General features: G+C 44.6%; 1 protein-coding gene across 3 annotated transcripts in view; it reads right to left on the minus strand.

Annotated features, from left to right (window-relative positions):
- Positions 1 to 14,728, minus strand: part of ACTN2 (actinin alpha 2) — a 75,090-nt gene that overhangs the window by 15,014 nt on the left and 45,348 nt on the right. The window contains exons 8-14 of one of the 3 annotated variants that reach the window (XM_023216196.2): positions 13,040 to 13,125; positions 11,793 to 11,878; positions 10,847 to 10,956; positions 10,299 to 10,391; positions 7,914 to 8,144; positions 5,247 to 5,394; positions 3,503 to 3,653 (exon numbers count right to left, since the gene is read on the minus strand). In XM_023216196.2, coding sequence (XP_023071964.2) covers positions 3,503 to 3,653; positions 5,247 to 5,394; positions 7,914 to 8,144; positions 10,299 to 10,391; positions 10,847 to 10,879 — 656 coding nt within the window. In that variant the 5' untranslated portion in view covers positions 10,880 to 10,956; positions 11,793 to 11,878; positions 13,040 to 13,125. The remainder of the gene's footprint in view (positions 1 to 3,502; positions 3,654 to 5,246; positions 5,395 to 7,913; positions 8,145 to 10,298; positions 10,392 to 10,846; positions 10,957 to 11,792; positions 11,879 to 13,039; positions 13,126 to 14,728) is intronic. The other 2 variants (XM_023216194.2, XM_023216195.2) reach the window with 2 other exon arrangements.

Raw genomic sequence — 14,728 nt, forward strand, 5'->3', positions numbered from 1 at the left:
CATGGACATAGAGTGCAGGCTGATAGACAGTGGAGGCTCAGCAGGGTGAGGGGGTGGGAGGGTAGGTGGATGATGAAAAATTACTTAGTGTAATTTCATACGATGTATGTTATTTGGGTGATGACTAACCTAAAAACCCTGACTTGGCCACATGTAGCAAAACTGCACTTCTATCCCCGCCCCCAACATTTATACAGATAAAAAAATACTAAAATATAAAAATCTAGTAGAGAACTGGGATGCTACTTCAGGGTTCCGTTAACTGTCATGACTGTAAACATCACTCTTCTCAGATAAATTACAAGAAGAATTCGTAAAACTTTCGCTGGCCAACAGATTTCTAAACAGAGAGAACCGCTGTCTTTAATGCAACAGGCTCCATTTATTTCCCCTTCCTTTTCTTGGAGAGGCCCGCAGACAGCATTATTTCTAAGTGGCAATGTCCCTGTGGGTGAAGGTTAGAAGATGCCACTGTCTGACCTGGAAGAGGGTCCTGGAGGCCAGGATGCAGCCACAGTGACTGGGGAGGGCGGAGTCAGCCTGCGTCACATTGCGTCCTTGGCTTCCCTAGAAGGGCACTTGGCCTCACCACTGGGTAGAGTATCAGGTCCAGAACTGCGCCATGACTTTATCTAACATAGAGGGATTTCTGAAATGGGGCCGAACTGAGCCCTTCCACTTAGAGAGGTTCTGACTTACCTAATGCCACTAGTGTGACAAGCAAGAGCAAAATGATTTCTCACTAAATCGTTACTTTTCCTTGCCAGATCCATCTATGCATTCTACCTGGGATCTTTCTGTGCACACACTATTGAAGCCATTTTTTTTTTTTTTTTTTTTTTTTTTTTAAGAGACAGCGTCTTGCTTCGTCACCCAAGCTGGAGTGCAGCGGGATGATCACATATTACTACAGCCTCAGACTCTTAGGCTCAAGCGATCCTCCTGTCTCAGCCTCCCAAGTAGCTGGGACTACAGGCATGTACCACTACACCCGGCTCTTTAAAAAAAATTTTTAGAGATGGAGTCTTGCTGTGTTTCCAGGCTGGCCTCGAAGTCCTCGTCTCAAACTCCTGGCCTCAAGCAGTCCTTCCTCCTCAGCCTCCCAAAGTACAGGGATTACGGGTATGAGCCACTGCATCCAACCTAAAGCAAATTCTTAACTAGAAGCTTAACCCAGTACCTCCAGAGATAACAAGTTTGAATCCTGTATAAAACTTAATCATCTTTTTCACTCAGATATAAATCAAGAACTATGGAAGTTTAAAGACATCTTTGGGAAGCTTCTTCAAAAACAGTCCAGGATTAGACAACTTTTGAAAAGTCCCCCTCTACCCTACCAAATCCATTTCCTTAAAGCTTAAGTTCGTTTACTTCTTTTTTCAACCTTAAATTAAGGCAGTGGTTGGTTCGCTGCTTTTTTTCCTTTGAATAACACTAATTTGTGCTTACTGAATGTTCTTGTTTCTGTTACTGAATAAGGGGGATGCACATGGTTACTGCCTGAGTATTTTTCCCGTGGATAAGAAGCTCCCTATCACCTGATTAAAGCTTGTCCAGTTCTCAAGAGCAAACAGCAGCTTTCCACATACAAATACTCCTCACTAGACCAAGGTCGACTAAGATTCTTGTCTTACTTATTATAACCAAAAAAACAAAACCAACCAACACACACCAGCAGTTTGCACAGCCCTAAATATAAAATGAGAAGGCTGTGGATTTTCAGACATTAAAGAGAAAACATACTTCTCCAGAAACAAAAACCTAGGAATCCTTCTCTTGTTCCATAACGGAGACCACAATGCTCACCCATCCAGGGTTACCTTTAGGGCAGAGTCTCTCTCTCTTCCTCTAATTCATAAGCAATGGTTCTATACATACGTGCTTTCAAGGAGTTAGGGTTTGCATAACTATGCATAACTATTGTTTATGTACTTTGAGAACAGCACAAAACGTTTGATTTATTATTGAAGGACAGGTAAAAATGGAAAAGGATGTTAATAACAATAAGATGAGCACATCCTTAAGTTCTATGGGTGGTTAATCTCTAGCCTGTGTGAAGACACAGGCACTGGGGATGGCAGGAATAATAATAATATACAATTATGACTTAAATTTTATGGGCAACACTTAAAGCCATTCCAAATTGCTCATGGGAGCTATTATGGAGCACTAAAGAGCTTGAGTTTCTTTTCATCCCTTTATTTCACTTGTACCTGTTACTAAGCAATGAAAAAGCCAACGTTCAAGAAGCATGGGAAATAAGACCACCTACAGGCTATGAATACAGTGCACGAAGTGGATATAAAGATCACAAAAAAGCAAGAGTTTGTATGGGCAAGACTGAAACACAGGATCTCTTTTAAAAGGCCCCATCTGCTAATTTTCTCTAGTCAAAAGTGAGGAACCTGGCAGTTTTGAAACGTAATATACTGAAATACATTTTTATTATTTAATTTTTGAAGTTACCATTATGTGACAGGCTCTAAACACTCTACAGATGTATCAGTGATTCTAATGGTGGGGAAAGCAGTAGGGAATAAAATGTTGTCTTTATTACAAGGGAAAAGGACCTGAAGAAAGCTCGGAAACATGGCATGGAGGCTCCTCTCCCCGAGGGCGGCTGCGCCCCAAGCTTGGCTCACACTACACAGAGTGGGAACTGAGAACACTCACTTCGTGCTAAATCCAGCCTAGGCTCAGTTGTCGTGTTAGTTCTTCTCATAAAACTAAACCCATGAAAGTGAAACAGCACTTATGGGATGATAAAGCAAAGTGGGGCCCTGACGTCTCTTCTGCCCATGTACAGCAGTGCCCTCGGTTTTGCTTTTTTGTTTTTTGTTTTTTTTTTTGAGGCGGAGTCTCGCTCTGTCGCCCAGGCTGGAGTGCAGTGGTGCGATCTCGGCTCACTGCAAGCTCCGCCTCCCGGGTTCACGCCATTCTCCTGCCTCAGCCTCCAGAGTAGTTGGGACTACACGGGCCCACCATCACACTCGGCTAAGTTTTTGTATTTTTAGTAGAGACGGGGTTTCACCATGTTAGCCAGGATGGTTTTGATTTCCTGACCTCGTGACCCGCCCGCCTCGGCCTCCCAAAGTGCTGGGATTACAGGCGTGAGCCACGGCGCCCAACCAGTGCCCTCTGTTTTGTGTTCGTTTTATGTTGATTTCAGGACAGGCTGTATTCCGCCTCTTGCACCTGGCCTGGGTGAGGCCGCCTTCCCATAGCTTTCTGGGCCCGAATGTTCCAGACTTATTTCTCATCTTCCTGGAAACGGAGCTGCTTGTGCTGGGGGCAGCGGTGCCGCTGGATGGGAGGACATAGGGATTCTACCACAACCTAAGAACCAAAATGTGTTTCTACATTTAAACAAGGAGAATCCCTGCACAGAGTGCCTCCAGCCGGGTTCCCTCTGCGTTTAGTCAGGAAAGAAAAGGCAGGCCTTCCTCTCCCCTCTCTATGGAATCTCCGGGCTCCCGGGAGGACGGACGGCATCTGCACATACTTGAGCTCCTGCGCGATGGCTGCGATCTGCTCCACGCGGTCCTGGTGCGCTGCCAGGTCGCTCTCGAACGCCTCGTGCTTCCGCAGCAGAGCGCGAACCTCTGTCAGCGATGCCGACTCGTAATCCTTCTGCAGCAAGATCTGCTCTTTGCCTGCAAAGGTGGTAGCAAGAAAGTATGAATATGCTGAGGGCACAGCGGCTTCCTCGTGCCAGCCACGTTCTCAGGGAGCCTTGAGATTCCAAAGAACCAAGAGAAGGGGACAGACAGGGGGCAGGACTGAAGACGCAGGCCAGGGTTGTGATGGAATTCAGGCTGCTACCTGCTAAGGATGCCCCAGTCCTTCTCAGTTTTGAAAGCTAGTGTCTCCAAATAAAGGGGGAAGGAGAGCATGCTGAGTGCATTTTAAGAAAAAACAAAACAAATTTGTAGTCGTCATCATTCTAAGTCACAAGTATCTGATTTTCCTGCATGATCCTCAGTTAAGTTAGTCATTATTCACTCCCAAGAGCTACCGGGGATGCTTAGATAAAACCCCTGTGCTCAACTTGTCTGCCCATGAGTTCTACCCCACCCTAGTTCCTTTCATTTGAAAGCTATACTGTGTGTGCTTAAATGGAGTCTGTGCTTTCTTTTCCTGATAAATATTAGAAATTTTCCTCTCTGACCCTCCACTAATATTTTCCCATATAAATATTTCTCAAATCCAGCAACTGCTGTGATCACGACTGGATCCACATTTATCCCCTCGCTAACAACCTTAAAGAACTCTATGAAATCGGAAGTGGAAAGCAAATGTTCATATATTTAATGATGACGATGTACCACTTACTGTGTACTAGACGCTACTCTAAATGCTTTCTAAATATGAACTCATTAAATCTTCATAGAAACCCCATGAGGGAGGTATTACTGTGGTTCCCATTTCGAAGAGGACACTGAGGCCCTGCGAGATTGAGAATTCATCCGGGGCACACAGCTGCTATGTATCAGAGCCGTGCCTCCAACCTACCTGGCTCCAGCTTCCTTGCTTGTAACTACCTGTCTATGAAATATTAAAAATCAAGCAACAATAAAAGCAAAAACCATATAATGAGGAAAAATCTCCCAAATCTCAAAACAGATTATTATGTGATGGGGAAAATGCTTTATTCTTCTGCCTTGGCAAGGACTATTTAGTCCAGGAGACAGTAAAAAAAAAAAAAAAAAAAAAATGTTAGGGCCGTATTCTTATGGCTATGGAGACCGGCATGTGTGTAAGGCCTGAAAAAAGTAGATGAATGCAAGTGAAATAAGCAAGTTAGACTATAGACGGTATCTTGCATCCTTCCTCCCAGATTTTCTACATGGGATATTATGTTGCTCTATGGCATTTAATATACATTCTACTGGCAGAAGCTAGTGGTTGGCCCAGGGCTATCTGACCACCAGTTAGGGAATGAATGGATACTTGTGGAATCAAATAGAAAACATGGAAGGAGGCCAGGCCTTATGTAGGTAGATATGTAAAGAATACATTTTAGGTGCCATTTTGGAAAGAAATAGATTATCTGCTTGATTAGAAACTAAACTTTCATGCCTACCTCTTAAATTTGGCACTGAGACAGGAGCAGAGAAAGGTGATGACACCTACCTTTAGCGTCACAGACATTAGGCATAGTTAGTAAGGACACATCATGGCTCTGATGTGTTGAGCATGGCTCAACTCTGGTTTTTCAAAATCCAATCTGACTCCTGTCTACTTACCATAAGCCCAAGTCTCGTGGGTTGAGGCCTTTTGCCTAAACTTCTCAGCCAGGTGTTCCAAGCGCTCCAGTCTCCGAATCTCATTGAGTAACCACTCCTCGTAACCCTTCTCAGCCTGCTCCAGCCTCTGCCAGGCACCAGCAATATCCTGGGACGGTTGGAAGCCAAGGGAAGCGAATGTGTAACAAGCACCTTCGTTACATTCTGAACTCTAAGGCTTCTTCTCTCAATCTCCTCCACTACGTGATTGATGGTGTTTTCCTTCTGTTTTCTTTTCCTTCCTTACCCCTCAGCCCAATAACCATTCAATTATTTGGCTTCCAAATGTCTTAATTATAATTCACTGGGATCTTTTAAGATGAACATAGTTGTTATCAGTTATCTTCTCCAGATGTGGACAAAGACGCAGAGGGCTGACAATTTCTGGCTACAAGAAGATAAAGCCTCAGGATGGCTCAATTCAAAACTCTTTTCTTATGATTATTTTTATTTTTTAAGAGGTGGAGTCTCGCTATGTTGCTGTTCTTTTGAGTCTTAGGCTCTGGCAATCCTTCCACCTCGGCCTCCCCTGTAGCCAGGATTACAGGTATGTGCCACTACACCCGGCCTCCAAAACAACTCTTATTCAGTGACTGGGGTGAACTGTCCAGCCACCCAGCCATCAACCACTAATTTCTGGGCATCTAGCATGTAGCAGGCACTAGTGAGAAACTCTGAAAGGGTAAACAATACCTCTAAAGTTCCCCATTCCCATGCAGCTTCCATGGTGGGGTGGGGAGAGAGACAATCATTAAGTACTTAAGTAATTTCATTTCGGAAAGTGATAAACGAAATGCTGTAAGGGGAAAAAAAGCAGGGTCAAGGGATACTGCCAGCCCTGCTTGTCAGGGTGGTCCCTGTGGCAGGTTACTTAGAGAAGACCCCTCTGAGAAGGGGGCATCTGAACTGAGTCCTCAATGACAGAAAAAGTCAGTGATGTGACGAAGTACGAAATGAGGGCTCCTGGGCAAGGGAAAAAACTCGAATGCCCAAGAGGGCATGTGCTCTGCGTGCGGGAAGGATGGCAGGCAGGGTGGTGTGGCAGCGGTGCAGTGAGTCGGGGCAGAGTGAGAGATGCATTTGGCAATCATGCAGACCCTCATAGGCCAGGATAATGAACCTGGATTTTACTCTAAATACTTTGGGGAGTCACTGGAGGGTTTTGAGAAGAAAGGAGATGAGATCTGATTCATATTGTTAAAAGATGACAGAGGCTGATGTATGGGGGATCAATTTTAAGAGGCAAAAGGAAAAGAACCAGTCAGGAGTTACTTGCAGGGTCCAAGGAGAGAGAATGGTGGCTTAGCATAGGCCAGTGGCCGTGGAGGTAAAGAGAAGGGGATTAAGAGCGTTTACTTAAGATGTATTCTGGAAGAAGAGCCAATGGGACTGGCTGAAGAACTGGATGTAAGAAAGTGACAGAAAGGGAAGAATCAAGGATGAAACCTGGGTTTCGGGATTAGTAACTCAGAGGACAGTGATAGAATTTACTAGGATCGAGGAAACTGGGAGGAACTCTTTTGGATATGTTTGATTTAATATGCTATAATATATCCAGGTGGATATATTGGCCTGGAACTTGGGGAAAAGTCAGAGCTGGAAATGGAAAATTTGAGAGGTATTGGCATTTAGGTGGCAATGAAAACCATGGGCCTGCCCAGGCATGCTTGCTCATGCCTATAATCCCAGCACTTTGGGAGGCTGAGGTGGGAGGATCACTTGAGCCCAGGAGTTTGAGGCCAGCCCTGGCAACACAGCGAGACCCCATCTCTACAAAGAAATAATTAGCTAGGCCTGGTGGTATGCGCGTGTAGTCCCAGCTACTCAGGATGTTGGGGTGGGAGGATCGCTTGAGCCCAAGAGATTAAAGGTTGCAGTGAGCTGTGATTGTACCACTGCACTCCAATCTGGATGACGGAGCATGACCATGTTTTTAAAAAAAAAAAAGGAAAAAGAAAAAACAAGCCATGGGCCTGGATGAGATCACCTGGAGGGTATAAAGATGAAGACGGCTCAGCACGAAGCCTGAGAATCACTAGCATCTACAGGGAGAGGGAGGAGGCAAGGCCTTGAGCAGAGATGGAGAAGGCCTCGCTGGTGAAGGAGGAAGAAACAGAAGGATCAAAGTGGAAAGAACTTCAAGAAAGGGGAAATGGGCAGCTGGGTCAAAGAAACTGAGAATATAAAAATACAAATGATCCCAGCACTTTGGGAGGCTGAGGTGGGCGGATCACAAGGTCAAGAGTTCGAGACCAGCCTGGCCCATATGGTGAAACCCCATCTCTACTAAAAATACAAAAATTAGCCGGCCTTGGTAATCCCAGCTACTTGGGAGGCTGAGGCAGGAGAATGGCTTGAACTCGGGAGGCAGAGGTTGCAGTAAGCTGAGATCGTGCCACTGCACTCCAACCTGGGCAACAAAGTGAGACTCTGTCTCAAAAATATAAAAATAAAAACAACTTGCTTTGACAACATGAATGCCATTGACTTTGACAAGAACCTTCTTGGTGGAAGCAGGGACAGAAGCCAGCTGAGTGCAAGTCGAAGGGTAAAAGAAGTGAGTGAGTGAGGGCAGGGCGTGGTGGCTCACACCTGTCGCCCCAGCACTTTGGGAGGCTCGCTACTCACCGACACCATCTTGCCCTCGGAGGGCATGAAGGCAGGCCGGTTGCTGATCCGCAGCTTGGTCTGCAATGTGTTGAAATTGATCTCCAGCTGGCATTTCTCCTGCACCTTGGGCGGCTTGTGCTTCCGGCGGTAATCCCGGAAGTCCTCCAGCTTCTTCTGCATGGCCTGCATCGTCTTCTCAGGAGTCCGGTTCTCCAGCCAGGGGATCGTGCGACGAATCCATTCCAAAAGCTGCTCCCCAAACATAAAAACACTGCTGAAGATGCCAGCAAACCCCCTTCCCCAGTTAAAAAAAAAAAAATGAGGCATCCAGTAATTGTAATGGATGAATCTAATGTTCCTAAAATCACTGAAATGTGGTACCTCTATGCACAGAGGCATGAATGAAATGTTCAGTGTCCACCCACGGCCACTAGTGATCACCCCAACGATATCAAACACAGGTCGAAAACTTAAAGTGAGCACGTCAAGTCGTGTCTTACAAGAATGTGACGTTTACAAGAAACTCAGGGACCGGACATTAGCAGACAAATGCTGGATGGAGCTTTCAAATTAAAAAAAACAAACAAAACCAAACAACCCCAAAATACTGGACATGGCAGAACTGTAGTGTAATAAATTCAGCAAAGAACTGGATTTCACTTAAAATGTGTTTTCACAAAGTAAGCTGAAATCTAATTAGATTACTTACTACACAATGGTATTGTAAGGCTGCGTCTAACTCAATGCCAAAGTGTATTTTAACATCTAGCTTTTAAGTAAATCAGCATGATAGAAGTGAACGTGGTAGTGAGTTCCTAAGGACAAAATACGCACGCACCTCCTGAATTACTACCTAGGTCTTAGAAATGACTTGCTGAAAACCCCATTATTTACACCTATGCCTACTGAGCACTTGGAAAATGACAGCAGATTAGAATGAAACATAGTTTAAATGGTGATATACCTAGAGTCGAAGGGTTTTAGGAGGATAAATGAAGGACCCAATAAGAAAAGGGAAGACTGAATTCCTAAGGATCCTCTGGCCTTCAGTACTGGCCATGCTTCATGTCTGGCAACCTTGTCACTGCCATTCAACAATGCCATCAAGTTGAATTTTTCTACAGCAGCAGTATGAAAATATGAACTCAGTATCATTAACTTACACCACTATTTATTGGAAAATTTATTCCCTTACACCACTATTTATTGGAAAATTTATTCCAAGTGTCCTGATGCTTTTACCAATAAAGACCAAATATCAGCTAAATTAAAAAGCAGGCCAGGTACGGTGGCTCATGCCTATAATCCCAGCACTTTGGGAGGCTAAGGCGGGCAGATCACCTGAGGTCAGGAGTTCGAGACCAGCCTGGCTAACATGGTGAAACCCTGTCTCTACTAAAAATACAAAATTAGCTGGGTGTGGTGGTACACGCCTGTAATCCCAGCTACTCAGGAGGCTGAGGCAGGACAATTGCTTGAACCCGGGAAGGTGGAGTTTGCAGTGAGCCAGGATTGCCCCACTGCACTCCAGCCTGGGCCAGAAAGCAAGACCCTGTCTCAGAAAAAAACAAAAAACAAAAAACAAGGCAGGGCAAAAATTGTTTGGTCTCAAGTATGTGTCACTGTACTTGAGTCCAATTTAGAGAGGAGGTGGCTGGGGGCCTCATGCAGCCCATGTATTTGGGGAAAACAGTGCAGATGCAGAGAGGCCACTGTGTAGTTGCTACGTATACTATAACAAGAACACAAAGAAAAACAACCTGGAAAGTGCTGTCCTAACCAAGAGTCTAGCTGAAGAGTTCTGGAAAGGCACCACAGAAACTCATGCTCAAATATCCTGCAGGGAGAGTTCTGTCTTCCCCAGATTTCCTCTGGATATTTATACAGACACACAAGCCCGAGCCAGCTCCACACACCAAGCTGGGCCAGTTCCTTTGACGCTGGGTCTATGTGTGGAGTGAGGCTTTTGCATATGGAGTGCATCCTATGTGATGCTGGTAGCCAGTGAACAGGAAAAAAAAGGAAACAAAACAAGTAACGCAAGGTCGTCTAGGGGTGTCCAACCCCGGGGGTGCAGAGCTGAGCAGAGAATCGCATTCTCCTATCTTCAGACATGCAAACTACACCTTTCTGCTTTGGGATCGTTGGAAAGACCACTGGGGATTATGTTGTTGCCAAAAGTTAGGTTACTACAATAGGAACAACCTCGGCGATCAGGTGTATTTTCCTGCTTTCGTCCTATCTGAGATGAAAAATGCAAAAAAAAAAAATTATATATATTTATATATATATATATATACACACACCCCCCCACGGAGTATTTTTTTCCCCTTTTGTTTCACCCTCTGTGACTCAGCCCCTGCGTGAGGATGGACAAAACTGCAGGTCACCAGTTTCCTTTACCTCACTCGCTAGCCTCTCATATTCTTCCATCAGCCTCTCATTCTCTTGATTCACAGCAAGAACCTTACATATCCTGTTAGCCGCTGTCTCGGCCTGTAAAACACAATAGGTAAACAGGACGGCTCTGTCGACGGGAATGCGCACACACAGCATGGAACGAGGGGGGTGATGAGAGGGGACAAGGCGGGTGGCGTGCTGTAGATGGTGCAGAATCTAGGTTAGGGTGCGGTCAGACTGAAGGCATGGCTTTTGTGTACTATGAATCATTTCACACCTTTGTTACAGTTTTCACACAGACTTACACGGCAGGCTGATTAGACTGTAGGGAATAACAGGGAGAGAGCATTAGTCTAAAACACAAACTCGGTAAACATCCAGCAAGTTAGTCACAGAAATATTTGGGTCCAGGAAACCAAGATCTTGGGTCCCTGAATGTCCACCTGAACTCTCCACTGATCTCATGACGATGGGATGGAGACTCCCTGAATAACATTAGCCTTTGGAAATCAAGGCAAAAAAATAACTGGGTCAGGAAAATCCAGATATACCATTGCACTTGAATGCACTGAAGACCTCCTCATCTCCTGATACGAATATGTAGAACTTTCTGGGGGGGATCCTTCCACAGAGCTGAGTGTGCTTTAAGACTTTGTCTAACCTAGATGAGAAGTCATTGAGGTAATACACAATTCTCTATCATCTTTCGTGGAAAGGAACTAGAGGCAGGAGTGGCAAAGTGCCTTGAACCATAATTGTCTGATGGAACAAGAGAAACTTGCCTATCTGGCTTCTGGGTCCGCAGTCTGTCCCCAGGCCTTTCCTCTAAAGCCCTCATCAGCCTGTTAGCATCCTTTCCCAGTGATGGGCTTCACAAGCCGTCACTGAAATAATGCATGCTCCGCCCACTGCAGTCTCCAAGGAGAGGAACAGAAACAGAAACAGGTGAATATGCAGAAAGCTGAGGGCCATTCTTCCTCAAGGTCCCTTGGGCTATTTGTTTTGAGAAATGTAAAACTTTCTGAGGTTCCAACTCTGTTATCCCTTCCACTACTTCACTTCAAATAAGATTAGTCTTGAAGGATGTTAGACCAAATCATGGAACTGTGAAGGCAATTTCTAAGCAGAGAACAAGGCTGGGTTGGAAAGGCATTCATTTCTCCTTGTCACATTTCCCCTTTACCAACCAATGCATGTGGCTCAATTTTCATGGCATTTTTTTTTTTCTAAAGCACAAATACTTTCCACAACTTACTAATGAAATAAAAGAAATATATTAAAAGTAAAACACATAAAAACATTTCAGGAACTGTCTAAAGTTAAAGCTGTTAAAAAAAAGTTTTCACAGTTTAGAACTTGCCATATGAGGTTATTAGAAAACACTCAGAAAGATTCCAAGGTAAGATGTGAAGCGCACAAACACACACTCAAGTATGCACACACAACTAAAACCAACAGAGAGTAACACAACAGCCCGGACGGACAAGTGTTGAGTACCTGCTCCGCGCCCGCAAAAGCGTGGTAGAAGCAAGAGACGTACGTCATGATGGCTCTTTCATCGGGTTTAGGGGTGTTCACGATGTCTGAAGGGGGAGAAAATAACACAGGACGCGCGCACACACACACACACACACACACAGACGAAGGAGAGAAACCAGGGAGAACAGAGGGAAGAACAAATTGGTTTACACTGACCGATTTTCTGTGTTTCGCGGCCCGTGGTCCTGAACCTCAGGAAGGCCGTATTGTATCGAAATGATTCATGAACAGGATGGTTTGAGCCAGCAAGTTTTTTAAGGATCAAACTGAGGGCTTGTTTGCTCCCCCACCCCTTGATGGGCTTTTAAAGGTGGATTCAATGGTTTCACGTGGAAACCTGGTCTGTTGCAGATCAGAGCTTGTTACCGCTTCCTCATGACTCCGGTCCTCCGACCACATCAGGGCACCTGGCCCGTCTGCTCTGGGGAACGCAAGTCACTTTGCAAGATGCGGGGAATATTCACAGCGCTGCACTGGGCTGTCTTCCCACTTCCCCTTCCCCACCCAAACAACTGTTGGGGAGTTCTACTCTGTAAAGTGCCTTGGGTGAGGATGAAATTCACTAGAGAGGGCAGCTCTTTTAATAACTTCTATACGTACTTACCATATCGCTTATAGAAATCACCAAGAATAACAAAATATCTAAATCACCAAGAATAACAAAATATCTAAATAAGCACAAGCCATGTAGACCCAAAAGAAGGGTCTACATGGCTTGTGCTTATTATGACTCACTACTATTTCTACTAGTTGCTGAAATAGCCAAAAGGAAGACAGAAAACAGAACCATGAAATCCTACATCCTTTCTTCCTCCATCTTGGCAACACTATTTTTTGGTAAGCTGCTTTCTAAACTTGTTCATAAACTTGGGTCAGTCAATGGGTCAGAGTGAAGTTAAAAAGATACCTGACAATTCCCTATGGTGAAACCTAGCCATTGGGTTCGCAGAGACTATGAACAGAAAGGATGTGGGGTTGTGTAACTACGCAATCTTCCGGAAAACAAACATGAACGGCATACCACTGCATGAACAGAAAGTAAGTTTCAAAGAAAGCTAGACTAAAAAAGACAAACAACCGCCTCCTCAGAACCAGACAGTCTCCTTACTCTGAGGAGAGGGCGGGGAAAAAGAGGAAAACAATCGAAAAAAAATTAAGACACAGAAGGTGAAGGGTGAGCGGTGACTCATGGTTTACATCCTCACCTTCTGTGCACCAGCAAAAGCATGATAGTAACAGGAAACATAAGTCATTATGGCTCTTTCATCAGGTCTGGCAGTGTATACTAAATCTGTGTGGAGAAAAGAAGGTTAACTGTGTGGATGTTCTGATAGCAGCAGGCTTCTGTTAAGCGCTTCCTCAGAGGTGCTGGAATCAGGAATCTCCCTCCTCGCCCCCATACACTTATGTTGTTAAAATTTTGGCTCAAATCAAAGAAGTCACACCTGCAGAGTGATTACTCTCTGTGCACTTTTGAGAACAGTCAAGGGAAATAAAGGAATTGCCAAAGAGAACAGCAAAGGCTAACCCAGAAGAGCCCTAACCTAGCAAGAAAGGCACATCTATGGACAGAATTAGGCCCTCGGAACTGAACAGAACACACACACCAGCACACTCACCAGGACTTCCCTACTACACACGGAGGCCCCGGCGGCCACAAGATCCCTTCTGCAGGTTCTCACGGAACACATGTACCCAAGATCTAAACCTAGTCTGCACCTCAAACAAAGATTTGTGGAGGGAAATAAACAATTTTTACAACCTTTTAAAAGCACAGAAGATACGTTTAGGAAGAGTTTCACCAGTTTTTGCTACAAGTAACAGTTCATGGGTGAGTGGGCCAACGAGCCACTTTACAATCCCCACCTGGGTTCAGAGACCAATACGAATGACAGGAATTAAGGTCCACGGCAGCAGGCGGGAAGGCAAGGATTTACCAAAAGGCACTCATGATCTGAGGAGACCTGGACCTGACATTCCCATCAAAGAGCAGCAGAAATTTTAAACTGCTGATAGAATGCTGTGGTGATGGGAAGTCCAAATGCAGGCTGCAAACGTGCAACAGGGAATGCGTGGCTAAATCTGTTAGGCAGTGATGCCAACGCACGCTCTACACGCAAGGTGACCAAGTTTAGAACTGTTTGCTGGAAGATTCTTTAGAGCAATTATTCTGCAAAGATAATAAAACAGTGTGTGAGCATTCTTCTGAATCGTTAAAAGGGAAAGATGAAGAAACACACGGAAGATTAGGAGGAGGAAATAAACACAGTGCTCACACACCCCATCTGCCTGAAAGGATGAGCAGAATGGACATCTGCCCAGACCAGGATGGACATCTGCCCAGACCAGGACTCAGAGACTAAGGAAAAACCAAAGAACTGAGAAGAGAATATTAGCAGCGCCAGAGTAACATCGATGATGATCCTGCCAATAATTCTACAGGAGTGTTTGAATAGGAAACTCACCTTCGGCTTAGGATATTAGGGAGGCATGAATACACTGGAAAATTTACTAAGCATTGTCTGTTTTCTCCTCTCTTTAGTACCCTGGCTATTAACCCAAGTGGGAAAACTCAAGATAGTTATTTATCATATGAAAGGGTCAAAAGAAAGACGATACAAATATGAACTTAGCTTAGGACAGATGGAAAAAGAGGAAAGGAAATTTCCTACGTTTCTACTTCAGTGTTTTATAGACTTTGTCCCTCTAAAGACTTTTAGAGAAACCATACCCGATAATACAGATGTTTGATTAAAATGATTAATTAATGAGCAAAATTAGAGTTCTAATTGAAAGATTGCTGTTTTGGGTTGAACTGCATTTCCCAAAAAGATACACTGAAGTCTTAACTTGCAGCACCCCTGTGAATGTAAGCTTATTTGGAAGTTAGATCT

Source organism: Piliocolobus tephrosceles, chromosome 1 (assembly GCF_002776525.5).
Source record: "Piliocolobus tephrosceles isolate RC106 chromosome 1, ASM277652v3, whole genome shotgun sequence".
NCBI classification, from domain to species: Eukaryota; Metazoa; Chordata; class Mammalia; order Primates; family Cercopithecidae; genus Piliocolobus; species Piliocolobus tephrosceles.